Consider the following 18,407-nt stretch of genomic DNA (forward strand, 5'->3'; position numbering starts at 1 on the left):
TAATTTATAGTAATCCCCTTCATAATCTTTCGTCATACATATATATACATATATCTCATCATCTTCCATGCATATATACACATAAAATCTTTGAGGGGAAATCTGTAAATCTGGACCAAATACTGCTACTGTGCAATGTTATAATGTTTAATATCTAGCTAGTAAGCTTGTTGTGCCCACATCTGATTGCATACACAAATTTTCTGCTTTCACACTGCATTCATTTAGCTTAATTGCAGGCTTTGACTTTTTTTGTGAAAAGAAACAGACTGAATAAAGAATTATTGCCATTAAGTCTTACACGATGTACACTGCGAGTAAATTTTGTTCTCCATACACAAGAGAAAAAATAACCAGCATTGCCAGTCAGCGTGGTTTCTACGGGTAGCCCTTTTTAGTTCAGATATGAAGATGACAACTCGACTAATCCCCAAAATATCAACTGAACTTAAAATATTACTTTTTGCCCAGCACACTCTTTCTTTGAGGCAGTCTAGGTCACAGTCTAGTGATTCTGTGAGTGAAAGTCGTACAGCAACCCTCTCACACCAGCCCTCCCATCAGCATCCCTTCAGAATACACAAAACCGTGATTTTTTTTTTTTTAACCAGGACTTAATAAAGCTTCTTATTAAGTTTTTCTTCGCACACTGCAAATATGTCAGTCCATCTTTCTCTGTTAGAGACAACCACAAATGGCTCTTAACATGTCAATAAAAGAGAAACCAGAGAGGGAAAAAAAATCCTGTGTTGGTCTTTGAAGGACAGTCTGTGCATCTTTGATATTGATTACACTGTATCCTGAAGAAAATCAGCAAGACTGTCAGAGTAAAACTAGAATTTATGCTCCCTAAACAGCTAAAGGGTTGGCTGCTTCAGTTTTTTTAAAAGACAGTGAATCCATGTGCTGGAGTCTGGTTGAAAAAGTGCTGGAAATTCGTGGCAGTGAACAGAATTAATTCAAAGCAGAATTCATAACAGAACTGGGCCATGGCACTGGTGATCAGATTCAGGGAGTGGTGGAGCTCAGAGGGGAACACTTGGGGCAGGGATGTCCACTTCATCCCACTTGAAGCATCTAACATGGGTCTCCAGAACTGCCTGCAGAGGCAGCTTCCCCTCATCACTGTAGGGAATTATTTCCTTAGGTGGAAAAAAAGCCCTTCCAATGCCATTTGGGCTGCTCATGTTCAAGAGAGTTTGACTCACAGAGGAAAAAATGCAGAAATTGGTTCTTAAGGTGTTCTGAAGACTGCAGAGCCATCTCACAGGACTGTAGAGGAGCTCATCCTGGTGTACTAGTAAAATGATCTCTACAATGATGTTTGATATGCTGACAAGCAGCAACACCAAGGGAGAAAAACAATCCAAAGTTCAAGCATAATGTTAGTGAAAGAATTCTGCAAAAATCAGTTGTCAGTTAATTTAGATGAGAAAAGGGAAGGAGCCAGACACCTCAATCACTGTTTAGACAGACCTTGAAAATTATGAAAGCTATTTACTGAAGTGGATTCTACAGTGGCAGGACTTGGATATAACACTTAGAAGATACTCTACAATTCTATTTTCCTGCTTGGAGGCCTGCTTTGGTCAAACTGTCAACAGTCCTGCCCATGACCAGAATTTCTATGCAGGTCACAGTAGTCCAGAAAAGTTTGTACAGACTTAACACTACGGGACTTAATTTTAAAAGAAAAAATATTTTATAATATATTAATCAGGCTCCACTTACCAACTGTGTATATTCTACATCATCTCCCAGTAAGCCTGTGTCATTCAATGTATACTTGGCTTTCTTTAGTATAGCATCCACTGGGCCTTTTTCTACCTGATGTTTGATAGCTTTGAACAATTTATAAAGAGGCTCCCCGGCATTGTCCTGTTTAAAGGAAAGGAAATAAAATAAAGCAAATCCAAAAGATATACTCAATGCAGCATGTTTAAGTATTATTGATAAAAAAAACCAAACCAAACCAAACAGGCAACAGACTTCAACTCTTACCTTCAGGTACTGATATAAACAAATAGACATCCAGTTAGACAACATTCTCTCAACAACCGTTTCAGATCTGAAAAAATAACCAACCCAAGTACGGTAAGGGTACTTAATGACAAAGTTTTAAAGAAAAACATTGCTTGCTTGAAATAGTATTGCTTGCTTGAAATAATATTTTTACATGCTTAACTGCATGCACTCTCCTAATGCAATGATTTCCCTATAGAGTCTTGAGAGCACGTACTTGCTTTAGGATAAGTGCTTTGTATTGCTCATCATTCCTGGGTACCTCAGCTCATTACTGAAAAGCACACATCCTTTATGCAAAATCTTCAACTGGGTCTACACTGTAAGAGCTAAAAAATTAACTCAGTTGTGCAGTTACTGGGAAATAACCTGCAGATTACAAAGCTACAACATACATAGATCAAGGTCTTTTGTAATTTATTTGGGATAACAATAGGGTTAAAAACACTAGAGCCCTCACTGAACACACAATGCAAGCTGATTATGTGTGCTCATTACGGAGATGATGTGTGGTATAAATGCCAGATCATTTGGAATAAAATTAGATTTAAAAGTAAATTAAATGTTCAGTATTGTATTTTGAAGTAATGCAGATGTTTCAGTAATCTCAATACAGATTCTACACTACAGGATTTGAATAAGGAAATCTGTAGCCAGCAGTCCTGCCTGTGCCTTCGACAGCTTTTCCTGCTAAGCTCGTCCTCCTAGGATGCTTGGACCAGGCTATTTCTGACTCTCACAAATAGCTGGCATTTTAACACAGCCACATTGCAAAAGAAATATATTTACAGAAAAAGAAAGAACTATAAAAAATATGACAATCATCCAGACCTTCTTAGCATCAGCTTTGGGTTTTTGGCCACAACATACTGCTCCATCAGTTCTAAGAACAGCGTCCTCATGATGTCAGTATAGTATTCTAGTTTTCCATGTAAAGCGACTGTCAGTAAAGATGCAAAATACACTTTAGCTCGAGCAGAGAACTCCCTTTGGTTTTCCAGCGTGTGAATAAACTGAAACAGAGACCAAATTTAAAATCAAGTCAGATGACAGCTTTCTGGAGAACCTCAACACTTGTCTACACTAAGAAGACAAGCAATATTATTTTAATATTAATCTAAGCACAGAATGGAAAAGTTTTCAGAAGTTTGAAAAAACTACTTATAACAAAATGTTGCCTAAAATTTGTTTTTAGATACACACAGAGTACACTGGACTAAGTCAAGGAATGCTTATATACTTTAACTGGAACCTTACCTAAAAAGGATGCTTTAATTAAATGAAAGAAGGCGTTCTGTGACAATTTTTTAAAAGAGAAAATCAGTTTCCCCCTCCCCCAATTTCCCAGTCCTTTCACATCAAATTACAAAGACACTAATCTAAGTACATCTGGGAACGTGCTCTCATCTGCCACAAACTGTAATGCTGCCATTAACTAGCGCAGCAAAGGAGCCTCATTTAAAACCGGAGAAAAAGTTAGAAGCCTAAATCTATATTTAGGTGTCTGACAATCAGCCTCAGTTTTTGAGAGGAAGCAATTAGAAGTCTCTTCAGAGCTGCTGTGAGCACTCATCAATCTTGATGAAGAGGCCACTTGAGGAGCTTCTGCCTCTCTGGGACAGACCCAGCAGACACTGCCCGCAGGTGATTCCCGTGATGAACTGGGATGGAATCAGCACCCTCTAATCACATTTCTTAAAAGGTTAAACCAAATGTAACAGCAATTTTTATGCCAGATTGGGTAATATCTGTTTTCCTACAGCCACTGCAATGTTGACTAACTCCATACTATGTGACCTGGCACAGAAATATGATCTCGCCTCTCTGCCTCACCAGGAAGCTCTGGCTCTGATGCCCCATTTCTGCAGCAGTTACTGTGGAACCAGAATCGTACGAAAATCACGTATTTTTAATAGCTTTGGTTCAGTTGTGCTTGCAAACCTACTGTCTTGCACACACAGGTATGCCTAGCTAAGAGACGAGGTGAATCTACTTCAGTACTCACATTAATGAGAAATGATTTGCTATTGAGGAGGTTGGAGAACTGGTTCAAAGCCTGCTCCACCGTCTGCCGTCGGGCCTCGGGAATATCCAGCTTCCCTGTAATCATCACGTCTTTCTCTCCGTCTTTGGAGGGCAAGAAGAAGACTCTGTCTGTGTAGGTTTTGTAGTCCAGTACTGGAATTCCAGCTTCATTGATATCATTTGTCTGATCCTCCATCTCTATCATTAGATCTGGAATATGCAATACAGTTTAAAGGTTCATTCAAACAAAAGTCTACAGCTGTTTTAGGCAACACAATCTCTTTAGGTGCCTTGTAATGGAGAAAAAGCAACTCAACACCAAAAACTCTATTTCACCTCACATTTTCCCTTGCTATTTTTACCAATTATCCTGATAACTATGTCCACAGGTAATCCTATGGTGACATGAGGATAACTGCCTTTAGCACAGATGGTTTCCTTGTTGCTCCCTACCTGAGAAAGGGCCTTAATGGACATCTGGGTGAGTTCACATATACTAATGTAGGATTGTAGCACAGAGCCAAAGACAGACGCTGCAATATTGGTTTTTGCTTTGTTTTGTTTTTTCCAGTGCACATTCTATTCCTTCTGAGTCTAGGTAGTATCAAAAGTACTTTTTAAAAACACACAGCAATCAAGGAAAGAAAGGTTTAAAGTGTAAAGTACACTAATTTAATTGGAAAGAAGGTGTTGGCAGGAAGGAAGAAGGTTAAATGGTTCATTGAAAGTGATGGAAACATTTCTGTGAGACTCAAAAGCCCTGAAGTTCTTAAAAGGGGTAACAATTAGGGAATCATCCTTTGGAGCTGCTATTCTAGCTGAAGGCTTTCCAATTATCCAATATTGCCAATTGACTAGAATACTATGTTAATTAATATAGTGACCTATTGTCTTGGCAATTTTCTTTCTCTTATTCATTCACCTCCTTGTTTTATAGCATTCAGCAAAGCTAAGGGACAAAGCACCTTGTGGTTTTCAGCTTTGTGGAATTTGTACCTCCCCCTGACATCCCTTTCCCTGGCTATCTTTGGTCCCATGTGTTTTAGTCTGTCCGCACTTTGTGCTATTGACATAACAGTTTCACAGTATGGATCCAGAATGTGTTTTGGCTTCAGTGCTTCATTTTACTGTCAGCCAAGGTGGATGCAGTTTAGCAACTGAATGGCTCCTGGGATGCGCATTCCCCTTGGTGGAGCAGAGAGGAAGCCTTCAACCGAACATGTGTCAGGAGCCTGTAGCCCCTACGAGGGGTGTCAGCAAGAGAAAAGCACCTTCTCCTTTCAGAAATGGGTATGGAGTTGCATGGGAGAGGTGGGGAGAGAGAGGGCTGTTAACCTTGATAGAACCTCTCATGGTTCAAAATGCAGTTTGAAATGAAGCCCATTTGGGAATAGCTCTTGATTCAAACATTTGCTTCTCGCTTGTGTCCAGAACCTAGAAGGAGCTGGTTTTCCAGAGAAAGCAAGCTGGTACAAGAAAAGGACACCCTGTCCCAGAAATGCCAGAAAAACAAGACTGGGAGAGGCTTTCAGCATGGCCCAAATCTTTGAGATCTCCTGAGCTTCTTAAATTAATTTCAAACTCTAACCTGAAATTGCTGTTAAATTAATTCCTACATTTTAGCATCTGTCAATACGAAATAATCTATTTCTCTTTAGAAAGAAAAACGTGTTTTGTTTTGTTTTTTCAGTAGAGATTATTTTAACGTGACCCAACAGCAAGCATATTTCAGATAATGAGGTGACATTTCATGGTAATCATTTAGGCCAATATTTGCAATGTTTGCACTCAGATGCCTAATTTAAGCATTACAATGAGTAGTTCAACATGTAGAAATGCTGAGCCTTCACACCTCCCGCTGCCTTCCCTGGGATGATGCCTCTACATTTACACAGAACAATTAGCTAGCTCCTCAAATCAAGCTGAAAGTTTTCCCACGATAAACAAGGCAAAATGTTATTTCTTTGCGGCAAGCTTGCCAAATTATCCCTTTGTATGCTGATTGCTGCAAATAAATTTTGCAGCTCTGAAAACAGTTTTTAATGTGCATACTTGGCACATACAGCCATTGTGTTAAACACTAAGTGCATGATTAGTCACTATAAAACATTCTTTCCTCCATATCAATGGCTGCTGACATTAATGGCTTGTAGCCTCAATCTCAACTAGTTTCTATTTCCCAGTTGTTAACTCTGTGCTTCCTTTAGACGAAAACTATCTATTTCCTTTAATAACCTCAGGTCCCTGTTTTATTTTATTTACAGCTTTCACGTGCAATAACAAAATATCTGCCGTATGTCAATGCCAGTAATCAAGCCTACTAAAATCTCATTATTTATTCCCAGAGGTCAGTTTTAGCAAGCTAGCACCACTGCTCCAGCGCATCTTCTGATTGCTCAAGAGGACCCACAGGTGTGCAAATATCTGTCATACCTGTGAATTCCTTCTTGCATCGGTCTCTGACACTCTCCTCCAGGCCTTCAAGTTGTGATTTAATTTTTTCATACTCGCGTTCTGCTTGTTGGCTCTTGCGTCTTTATGGAATAGAGGTAAGATTTTTAAAAAGTTACAAACTGCAAAAGCAATTACTTTGCAACAGCTCTGAGTGGGAAGCCAAAGGACTGGAGAACATTTTCCTGGTTTTGATTTCTTTTTAAACACTGGCAGCAGAAAGAAAAATGGAGAAGAACAGCAACAGTGGACCAAGTCTTCATTCCATGTAAATCAACCTGGCACCATCACGGGCCTGCTGCTTCAAAGCACACTTGGGCCCGTGACTCAAAATCCCATAAGCAGTAGTTACAAATGCTTTCAATCACATATTAAGTACAGAAGCTCGATTTGTATGTACTGAACAGAGATTACTTGCAACATGTCCTGAGCTGAGAAGGTTGCAGGAGGTCCACGAGAGCCTCAGTGCTGTACAGCACATACTTCAGCACAGCCTCAGCTGCACTGATAGGCACCGTAAGAGTGAAATGCACCTCCTCCTGAGGGACAGTGTGAGGCCCTTATTACTAACCTTAAAATCGGGCTAAGCAGGTCTTAAGTGAAATACAGACATCGTTCTGGCCCTTTGTGAAGCATGAATGTCACCGTGAATCATGAAATTTGTGTGTGGGTAACACTTATCTCAGCTGGAAAGGCCAAAATGACCCCTTAGCCAAATCCATCCAGCTCAGACCTACGGTGCTGACCGAGGCACCGTAAACGCTGATGGATATGTATATAGAATAAGTTATCTCCTGCACAAAAGGCACTTTAGCTGCCATTTCAAGAATGTATGTGTGCAACTCAGAGTGCAATTGTGCACTTGGCAAGCCTGGGACCAATTGTTGTGCTTATGTATAAAGGACAGAATGGTGTGTGTGAGAGGAATAAACTGGTGCTCATACATATTTCCAGCTGTAACTGCCTTTCTTAACTCAGTGGCTCATAAAAAAGATGAAGGTAATTTCTGTAGACTGAGCTGAAAACAATCAGGTAGTGCTTTGAAAGATTTAGGACAGAAAAAACACCTAATCAAAGGAACTTACCTGTAACACATGATAGAAATGGCGATGATTGCTAGCATAGGAATGAGTACCAGTGGCAAAATAAGATGCAGTGGGATGTCACTCACACGTGTATCATATTCCACCCTTCCAAGGATCCATTCCCGGAGTCCAAATTTCACCTAATTAGGTAAGTACAGACATTTGTCTAAAAAAGTGCAAATGGACAGTGCTCCACTTCTCAATTATGCTCTAAATTTTTAGTAATTCTCACTAAGTGAATTTCTAGCTCAAACTGCCAAACAAAGAAAACATTTCAGAATACTTTATACTGAATTCAGGTCACTAGCACTTTGTTCCATGAAGCAAATTTATTTTGCTTAGCAGAAGAAGAAAAATCCCCAGCCTGTCTAGCTACAATTTTACATTCTTCTATAACGAAGGTAAAAGGCATTTGGCAGCTTGGGACCGCTCTTTATGTGTGACATCTTCTAGACAGCAGGCAGAAGCTGGAGGAAAAAAGAACTGCAAGGAGTTTCTTCATGGTACTACAACAACTTTGGAGAACGAATAACTTCAATTAAGAAGCACTGTATCCATGTCACTGGCATATGATATTAAATTCTATTGAAAAGGTAACCTACAATGAATTCAGGAAGGTTATTGATGGTATCTCTCTTCTGCCGTTTCTTTGGTTGAGGCTGTACTTCTGGTGGCTCACAATATAAGTCCGTTTCAGTTAGTGTTTTTATGTTGCAAGGCTCATCACCCACAAAAGCCTGGGCCTCGTCTATCGTCATGGCTTTGTTCAGGTTACTGCCCTAGACAGAAAATACAAAGCTAAGTCGTCATTGCAAAGTCTTGGGAGACAAGAAGTTCCAAGCTGCAACTTTCCATTTGGATCATTTTTAGCAGCAGATGTGATTTGCACTGCAGTGAACAGAAGAGCAGAGTGGTTGGGAATTACGCGATTCCACTCCTTCCTGGTGTGAGAAGAGATGTCCCCTCTAGTCCTTGGGAGCTCTATGGCAGAGGGCATTTCCAAATGCCAGGCCCAGCAGGAGACGGCATCCCTGGGAAACCCAAAGTATGGCTAAAAAGATAGCGATTACCTCTGAAAAGTGGGGGTGGGGAGGAAAGGGGAGCTGACAAAGTTCATTATCTAGCAGAGGTAAGGGACATTTTGGGTATGGTACCAGACATCTGTTAAGTGTTCAAGAAAGGAAGGAAAAATGCCATATATCCTTCGACAACAAACTGAGCAACCACCACCTCTTGACAAGTTTACCTTTGCATTAATAAGTTTGTTGACTTGTTTTTTGATGCCATCTGTGAAGTTTTCAAAGGTTGGGTCTGCGACATAGGCAAAGGAATGGCTTTCATTTTTTACAACCAAATTATAATGATCCATTAGGATAATAGTGGTAATGTTATAGTTTTCTGGGTCTTCCAGTATTGGTGGGGAAGAAAAAACCACTGTAGTTTCATTGAGTCTTGTAACATCCTTTCCCTCAAACTGTAAGAAACAAGACAAGAAGAACATGTACATTTTATAGTTCGACTCATTCCTGTACATAGCTGCTGATAACTTTAGACTGTAGAAATAAAACCACTGGATTTTATCCTCTCAGTATGAGGTATTTTCCGAAAATAAAATGAAACTAATTTGTTGATGAGAATCAATTGTTGATCCATTATGTTCTAGCAGCTGCCTGAAGAAAAAGCTTAGGCTACAACCAGTTTCCATTGCCACCAAATTCTATGGCCCTGGACCATACTGAGCTGATATCATTAAATTGCTCTAAGATTAAGAGGTTAACATGGCAGTTTTAAATCTAGATCATCTTCTGTACCATTAAGTATCTCAGGTAGATTCTCTCCTACTGGCACTGTAAAATACTTCGCTGAAATTCAGTACAATTAGTAAGTGAAATTTCAGAATAAAATTAACCGTCAATCAATTAACCAATTGTCAATCAACTACTCAAGGTAACAATTCAACCTGTCCTCCATCCCCAGTTACACAGATGTTTTTATCCTAGAAAGTCCTTCAATCATTCAGTAATATCAACTATAGCCAACAACACTAATAGGAACCTTCAACATTTCTATCGCCACCTCAGTTTCTCACTTTGAGAAATGCCATTTGATAGCTTCTCCCCCACTTTTCTGAGATTGCCGTATAAGTGGAAGCAAAACAAAAGATTAGAAACGTTTCTAGTCTTAACCAAGAATGGGTGCTGTACATAATGCTGACTTAAGCAAACGTGCTAAGAAGATGCCAAGCACAGATAAGGAGGGTGCTGAGAAATGTCGATAAACACTGTTGAGAATGCTAAATAGACTTCAGGATTGTCCTGGGAGTTAAGGTTATCAAGATAATTACAACTTGCAGATTATGGCCTAAAAAATGCAGGCAGTTTTCCTCTTCAAATTCTTTCAGGATAGGGTTCTGATGGACCCAAATCCGGCTGGCTTTAGCATACTCTAAAAGTTGAATCATGTATATAATACAAAACATGCATATTACCAACTCTGTATGGATCACAAGACAGTCTTAAATTGAAAAGCCAGCATGAGAAAGTCTTATAACGTTCTTACTGGAAGATCACTTTTAAATCCTCAATCATTGCAATTAATTGTGATCTTCATTCAGTATAGTGGGAAATGGAGACTATTGGTAATGTCAGTTCTTAACATGAGATGCAAGAAGGGTTTCGTTTTTTTCATAACTTTATTTTTCTCCACTTTTTGTGAACATGCTATAGGTGGAATATGTATGAAGCAAGAAAGAAAAGACAACTCAGTTCACTAAGGTGTGAGAAAATAAAAGGCACTGACTGTGCGAAGCTGAGTACTCAGCATTGTCTAGATCTGGGTCCTGTTTCAGACAAAGCTTGCAGGGGTAGAAGAAGGAGAAAGATAAAGAAAAAACACTTTCAAATTCTGAAATACATCCAGTTTACCACTCGAAGCTTAATTCTTCTATCCTTATCCATATTAAATTAAAATAATTTTAAAGCAGAAGACTGCAAGGTACAAGCGAACGTAAGTCAAAATAGCAGAAGTAAGCTCTTCCACAGAAACCCTGAACAGACCCAGAAAACTGTTCAAACCTTATTTGACTCCAAGCCCAGCAAAGTCCAATGGATAAACTTAAATGCACTTTTTGAACAGATTATATGTTTTGCATCTAGTGTGATTCCTTTGGGAAGAAAGAAAGAAAGTTACCCTTTTGAGGTTCATTTTCCCTGCTTCTGGACGCTCTGCATACACCACCAATGAGAAACTCTGGATGAGCTCAAAACCAGTTCCAGTTACTGTAATATTTCTCCCTCCACTGAAAGGCAGAATTAAAAAAGAAGTCAAGTCATTGACAAACTACCACAGCTGTAGACTGCTTTATCCTGCACCACTAATACTTTCACTGAAAACAGCTACCTAATGCCTATATGACAATTAGATATCCTACACAAGAGGCTTCTGTTAAAGCTGTTGATGACCACAGCATTTAAAAGCAGCAATGTCAACTACAAACTTGTTTTAAACCAGCAGAATAAAGAATAAAGAATACAAATTGCTTTGCCAGCATTTGTGGCTTTTCGTTGATGCCTATCTTTGTGTGCATTACTTCTCCAATGTTTTTCTTAAAACCCCTCCACCTACCACACACACAAAGGTGAAAGTGTATTTTCCACAGGTCTGTAGGGACCCAGCTTCTCTATTCCCTTTCATTTGCAACACATTGTTTAAAAAACAATGCATTCGAATAATAAGAAGAAGGGATGCAAGTTGGCAGTGGTAACTAAAGTCACTGAAGTAACATGGATTTAGAGGGATAGCAATCCTCAAGGCAATCCATTACATTAAGCTTCAGTTTATGTAGAGGAAAAAAAAAGAAGTCTCTTAAATCCTCTGGGGTAAATAACTTTTGATCTACCAAAAAATTTCTCCAGGCTCCAAAACCACCCAAACCTAAAATCAAAAACAAATATTAAAATCAAATCCTATTTCACATAAGTGACTGCTCAGTATTTGAGGAGGCAGGTACCAATTTCTCCAAGAGAAGTCACAGCCAGTTTTATATTTAGTGTCCTATTTGTAAGGTTTCGATGTTACTTTTCTTTTTACTGAAAGTGGAAACATCATGATCTGTCTCTGCCAACTGTACCCCACTAAGCAGAAAGACCAGAATATTAGGGAACAGCAGAGACCAATGTGAATCAAGGTCACAAGTTTGTCCCTCTATCAGTCACAGAATGACTCTCAAAACCAGAGGCATGCTACAAGGACTTCTATACAGATAATTTGCTGTTTTGCTACATATATACGAGTGGCGTACATTTCTTTGATTTCACAATTACTCCTAGGTGAGCTTTTTTCCAGAAGGAACAGCTACCAGTTGGAGTGTGAGTACCACCACAGAAGAGATCATACCTTTTTAAAGCCCTATTGCAGTCTGATCTAGATTTCCTAAAAATACACTTTTTTTTTTCTCTTTTTCTCTTCAGGAGACAAAGAGGTGACAAGCCATAACCATCCACTGTTTCCAGCTTACTTATTAAAAGCTGAACAGAAGAACTGTTAGAAACCTTTTCATTCGAAACCTTTTATACGGGTTATCCTCACAGGATAAGGATTTGTAAGTAATGTAAAGATCACGTTGTCTGACATCATGCTGAAATGCTTCAAACTCTTCTTTAAGACATCTTCATTTAAAAGAAGATCATTACCTTTTCTGGTTTGGGGATTTATCTTTGAAGTGGGGATTAAAGTTTGGAGGTAAACAATACTTTCAAACATCATCTGTGGTTAAGAAAGTTCACAAACTCTACATATCTAAATATGTGCACGGATGGAGTTCTATATAGTTCTATATGTAATAGGTTTATTATAAATTACACATATTTAATATGTGTATTAATTAAATAATTAATTATAATTAAAATTAATTAATTTATTTAATTATTTATATATAATATAATTAAATATAAATATTTATTTAATTAAAAATTAATTAATTAATTAAAAATAATAATTAAAATATTAATTCATTAATAAATGAAGTTATGACAAACATTTTGTTACCTGCTGAAGCTATTTACTGGCAGGAACTTGGTGACAGTAGGATTCTCACTGTATGAAAAGAGCCCTGGTACACTAATTGCTGTGCCTCCATAGTCCATCGTGACTTCAACAGCTTCTACCTTGCTGTTAGGTCCTGTAATGCAAACGATCTCATCTCCAAATTCAGTGCTAGATTGGAGAAGAAAAAGAAGAGGAAATGTCTTCGGTTACTAACATTATGGTGATTTGTATTCTCTACTGTAGTGCCCCAGAAGCAACAAAAAAGGGCTCTATTTTTGCTAGGCACTGAGTAGTTATGAGAGGAGACAACACTTTGGATCACCTAGGGTTTTTAAAAAAGGTACAGGATATGAAAACAAACACAAGAACAATGTGATGCCAGCACACTCTGTGTCACTCCTTTTTTTTTTTTTTTTTTTTTTTTTTTTTTGGTGGAGAAGTGTACCAATTAATAAAGGGAAAAAGAAGTGAGAAGACAAGCGACACTAGAAGATCAAGATTTTATATGTAACCACTGAGGAAATGCTGACTGAAAGCATGGATGGATCTGGAGCAGCCAGTCAAGCAGAGAAAGCCAAAACTGGCAAATTCTTTGATATCTGAGTTCTCCCACTTTTGTGTTTTTGCAGCTTCTTCTTCCAGCTGGAGCCTCGGAGAGGGTTTCTGTCTGAACATTACGTGCAGAGCTCCATTGCATGGCATGAGTCATGGAGAGATAGACAAAGGATTTGTGTAATTTCTAAAGGCCAGAAAAGGTTAGTGCTTTGTTAGGATACAGCTCTGCACTGTTAGTTGCTCAGGGTACATACACATTGCAAGGCTGGCTACCGACTGAAACGTGAACATCCTTTTTGGAACCAGTGGCCAGGTTTGTACCAGTGATGGTAAGTGTGGTTCCACCTGCTTGGGGACCGCTTTCAGGTCTTATTCCAGAAGGATGGGGTTCCTGCAAAGAGAAGATGGTCAAACTAATTAAGAAAATTAAAACAAAATTTACACCAGTATTAAATGCTATAATAGCTAATTGAAGTTTAATATTGCTACCTGAAAACCAGTGAAATTAAAATAATGACAGACAATTATTCTAAACGAAAACAAAATCTTTCGTTATTCATGCTGAAGGAAGAAGTAACAGATGATGTGAATGTACTTGTACTGTATTTTACAAGGTTTTATATGAATTTAAATTGCCTATTTACACAATGTAGAGTTAATTGCCATTAAGTTTGTGAGAGCTTCCCATTGGTTTCCTTGTTTTCATTCTTATTTTAAGAGTTCTCTCTTCCTTATTTATGGCTGGCTGATTTTGCCTTCATGTTTCCTTGCCCTTTCTACATTCTGGATCAGCTACAGGAGAGACAGAGTAAGGTTTTCAAAACTGGTACTGAACAGAAAGAATATGAAGATTGCCTTTCTCTATAAGGCTTTTAAATGCAGTAAACTTGTTATCCTTTTCTTGAGTAATGAGCTTGCAAAGAAAGAAAATCCGAAAATGCTAAACTTTTCTTTATGCACCTAGAATCTTAGAAAGGATTTCTTGAAATCAATTGAAACAAGCAGACGTGCTTCCAGTTGTTATGAAATTTGTTGGAAATTTAAATTTCTCAAATAAGTTCTCTCCTTTTGTTCTCAATTCCGCCTTTGTTTCTGTGATTGTATTCTGGGAGCTATGACAAATACTGCAGATGAACAGTGAGGGCTTTTCATGAACAGTGCGATTTAATTACTTCGTCGCTAAGTAGTCCCTGCTTCTAGTTGAGAAAAGCATCCGTATTCAGGACAGCACGGGAGCTGCTGAATCGAGAGGACGACCCAAGCCGTGCAAGCCGCATGAGATGGGTTACAGCCGACTCCACGGCCTGGCCGTGCCTGTGGCCGTGCCGCAGCCCCCGTGCCGGGACGGTGGCCCTGGTTGCGGGGTGGTCCCAGGCAGTGGGGTGGTCCCAGGCCACCCGGCGCACACAGAGAGGGTGCCAGGCCCACGTGTGTGGCAGGGCCGTTGCTACAAAGGACCCTGCACATGCTAAAGCGTACCAGATCAACAGCTTAGGGAGGCTGGGAGTAGGTAATGCCTTTTCTGATGTATAACTGTGCTTCTCCATCCATATTCAAACACAAGCTTTTCTTAAATGAGTCAAATAAGCACTAAACTTATTTCCTAATCTCATGTACAAGACATCTGCTCTCCTCCACCTAATAAATTCCAGGTCCGGGGCTATTTTACATGAAGCATACACAAATAAGGCAAGGGCAAAGAAGTTTGAAAACTTCCCTTACTGATCAGGGTTTCCCTGATCACTATCACGCTGGTCCCCCACTCTTAGGGGGAAAAGCCCTGCTCAGAGAGCGAGCAACAAGCCCACACTGTATGAGTCATGCAAGAAAACCCTTCCCCTGTGTTGTTTTGCTCAGGCACAGATTTGCCATCTCTGTGTCAGCTTACAGCTACAAAATCTGGGCCCACAAATGGCAGGGAGGAGCGGGGCTGATGTACCACAGTTTGGTTCAAAGCTCAGTGAGCCATCAACAGGTTTTTAACACGCAGCAGGAATCCACAAAAATGCATCCAAGGGACCTCACGGTTACTTTACAAATTTGCTTTATGGAAGCACAGATATTATAGGAACGCAGAGAACTTGTACTTGCTTTGCTTGTTTTATACTTTCATGTCTGAGCAACTTCCCTCTGAACAAATGCATCATGGTTCAGCACACTTCACAAATCCACAATGACAACTGTAATTTGCTCTCAAGTCATTGAGCTTTAGGAATATGCTTTAACACTAATTGGGTGTCAATTGCTTTTCTTCCCTGAGAGAAGTCTGTTTGTAAACCCTTCACTCCTCAAGATGTACATTGCTGCAGCATATGACTGCTCTCACGTGCTAACTTTTGATTTCTTTTTAATTTAATAAATCACTCGGGTTACAAGATTTTATGTGGGGAAGTGACTCACAGTCAGATTTAAGCATCTTTTAAGCAAAAAGGAGCCTTGATTCAATATAACAGAATTGACTAAAACTTGCTCTCTTAGGTCTATACAACCCTCTCTGTGCACACTCTTCCTTGGATTTAATTGCTTGCTGATTTAAGCTAAATTGAAATAAGCCATGTGAGGGTAAATAAAAAGTTTGAAGGAGTAAGTTTTAAAAATCACACTTGAAGTTTAAATTAACACGAGTCTACATATGTGCCTCAAAGAAAGTCTCATTTGTGCTTTTTGGGAACACTTTTTTGCTGAAAAAATTACAATCAAAATTGTATATAAAATACACAGTAATAAATTGCTTATAAAAATGCATGAAATAGTGTAAGGTAACCTTAGAACACGGACAGAAAACCATACCATTTATTGACTTCAAATTAAATTTTAATTGCTATAGATTGTTATGCATGTTGGACCACTGCCATCTGCAGCAAAAATCCACAGCAATGATCAACTGCATCACGTGCCTGGGATGGCTTTCGGAAGAAAATATACCCCAAGAACCACCAAAGCATCAGCATGGGCAAATTAGTTATGCCTGAACCTCAGGAAAACTGTTTAAAACTCGTAGCCTTTTCCTTAAATACTGCCTCTACTGAAAGCCTAGGCTCTAAGGACAGACTTACAAGGAAAGGCACAAGAAACCACTTAAAGCCAAGCATTTAAACAGAAACTTAGGAAGGAAAGGAACAAGAAAAGCTTTCTGAATCATAACACAGCACTGCTCTAACCTTAGCATAAAAAAATGAGTGGAAGTTTGCTAAGAACTTCTACTAGACAGCTGTATTCCTTTCTTACTGTAAATACAAAATACTTGCCCTGTTAAAGTTCTGCTGGGTTATCTGATGGCTAACTTCAGCAGGGTGAACAACCAGTAAATATTGAGTGAGCCACAAACTTGAAGCAGAACCATCCAGTACCATTTTCTGTGTGGGACCTTTCAGTGGTGGCGTACATTTGCCTCCACGTGAGCAGAAATATATAGGTAACCAAATAGCAAAGTTATCTCTGAATAACACAGCAGCAAGAGGGAAGCAAAACCAATATGTGTTCCGTTTTCCCCAGAAATTGTTTTTTTTCTTAGCAAGACTCCAGCTCTGCTGGAAGTTAAAGCCCAGTGACGCCAGACGGGAGAACACGCCACCTGCACCTCACCCCACCCACGGCACAGCCGCACGGCGGGGTCAGCACATCTCGGCCTCACTTCGGGCTGAATGGAAACGGAGACCAAGAACCACTTTGGGACTGACACAGGCAGCAGCCCAGGAGGAGGCGGAATAGTTATGGTTTAACCCTTATTTTCTCTTTAATCACTGGTCTTGCAGCAGTTCCTCAAAGGACTGTTTTAAAACAGCTTAATTCAAAATATTCATATTTAACATATTTAGAGTAATTTTGCAAATTCCAAGAGCTCTCCAGAGACCAAATAATGTGGACGCCTCATAAAGATGATCTAATAAGGAAAAGCTGAACTGTACTCTGTTAGCAGAGGAATTCTTCAGCACGAGTGCTAAGACAAAGCATTGTATAGTAACAGTTTGTTACCGTAAACCTGTCAAGAAAATGATTTGATTAATTTTAACTTGATATTTTCTGTTTAATATTTTTCCCCTTTCCCTTCCTCTTAAGGATCCGCTAGAAATAAAAAGAAGTTAAAATAAATTATCAAGAATTTAAACAATTTTAATAACCATTTTATTGCAAAACCTACATGCTACAGCCAACTTTTAGTGCTCTTCTAAAGTACTCATGGATGGTAGCAAAGCTACACTGGCCCACCTGGTCGTCTTCTTAAGAGTACCAATAAAGAAAAAAAAAAATGGTTCATCTAAATTCTCAACCAGAAAGCATCTTTCAAAAATGCAATTAGGTAGATAGGATCAGCAGGATACCAATATTTTGCTGAATGCCAAGATAATCTGAAAAAGTACCATCAGTGGTGGTACAAGCCTTCAACAAGAATCGTGCTGCCGAAGGAGAAGGTAGCCCCTTCCCACAGCTGACACAACGCTCATCAGTGGGACAGAGATGTTCAGACCCTTGGATGCTGCCAGGTCTAGTCTCATCTTATACAGCCTTATCTTATGCAGCTCTGCATTACTTACAACAGCCCTGCATGAGATTCCTTCTCCTTGCAGAGGAAAAAGAAGGGCAAAGGGTAAATCCTTCACTGCACACCTTGTCTGAGAGATAACAAAAGTGCTGCTTTTACCAAGAGGCAACCTCCTTTAATTTGGACTCAACCCCGAGTGATACCGAATGTTCAACCATTGCAAACAGCACTGATAAACCTTGGACCTCAAGTGCTGCGAGATCAGTGATGCCACCTTTTCAAAATCCCCCCATGGATTTCTTCTCTCCTGTTTTCTGCCCTTTTCTCATTTCGGTCTCTGAATCTGAAGCACACCTGCTGTCATAATAAATACTCCGCTTTCATTTTCAGCCTTCTGTGCCTCGGGATCTTTGCTCACTGTCAAAAGGTGCCTGGGGGAAGTCACACTTTCTATAACATCACAGCACAGTGCTCCACTGTAACACCACATCGCAGTGCTTGGAGCAATTATAATGTTAAGCAGAACACTTGCTCATGTGTCCTATATGGAATTTGTAGCAGCCTTATAATAATTCTTCTGGAAAAGTCAGCCCTTGTGAGGAACTGGCGATACTTCATTTCTCATGGACACAGTAAAATTTAAACAACCCTGCAAACACTAATTTAACCCTAGTTTTATAATTCCTTGAAATGTAGAAGATCATAATTCATACATATTTCAGTCTTTTTCCTATTTTGCT

The 18,407-nt window shown here is 39.3% G+C and overlaps 1 protein-coding gene across 4 annotated transcripts in view; it reads right to left on the reverse strand.

The window, feature by feature from the left end:
• PLXNB2 (plexin B2) overlaps nucleotides 1–18,407 on the reverse strand; it is a 257,387-nt gene that overhangs the window by 21,767 nt on the left and 217,213 nt on the right. For all 4 annotated transcript variants that reach the window (XM_065630873.1, XM_065630864.1, XM_065630856.1 and 1 more), the window contains 11 exons: nucleotides 13,439–13,575; nucleotides 12,630–12,797; nucleotides 10,773–10,881; nucleotides 8,830–9,057; nucleotides 8,186–8,362; nucleotides 7,584–7,723; nucleotides 6,481–6,581; nucleotides 4,028–4,257; nucleotides 2,854–3,035; nucleotides 2,002–2,068; nucleotides 1,732–1,878 (listed from right to left, as the gene is read on the reverse strand). In XM_065630873.1, coding sequence (XP_065486945.1) covers nucleotides 1,732–1,878; nucleotides 2,002–2,068; nucleotides 2,854–3,035; nucleotides 4,028–4,257; nucleotides 6,481–6,581; nucleotides 7,584–7,723; nucleotides 8,186–8,362; nucleotides 8,830–9,057; nucleotides 10,773–10,881; nucleotides 12,630–12,797; nucleotides 13,439–13,575 — 1,686 coding nt within the window. The remainder of the gene's footprint in view (nucleotides 1–1,731; nucleotides 1,879–2,001; nucleotides 2,069–2,853; nucleotides 3,036–4,027; nucleotides 4,258–6,480; nucleotides 6,582–7,583; nucleotides 7,724–8,185; nucleotides 8,363–8,829; nucleotides 9,058–10,772; nucleotides 10,882–12,629; nucleotides 12,798–13,438; nucleotides 13,576–18,407) is intronic.

This window comes from Caloenas nicobarica, chromosome 1 (genome assembly GCF_036013445.1).
Source record: "Caloenas nicobarica isolate bCalNic1 chromosome 1, bCalNic1.hap1, whole genome shotgun sequence".
Lineage (NCBI taxonomy): Eukaryota > Metazoa > Chordata > Aves > Columbiformes > Columbidae > Caloenas > Caloenas nicobarica.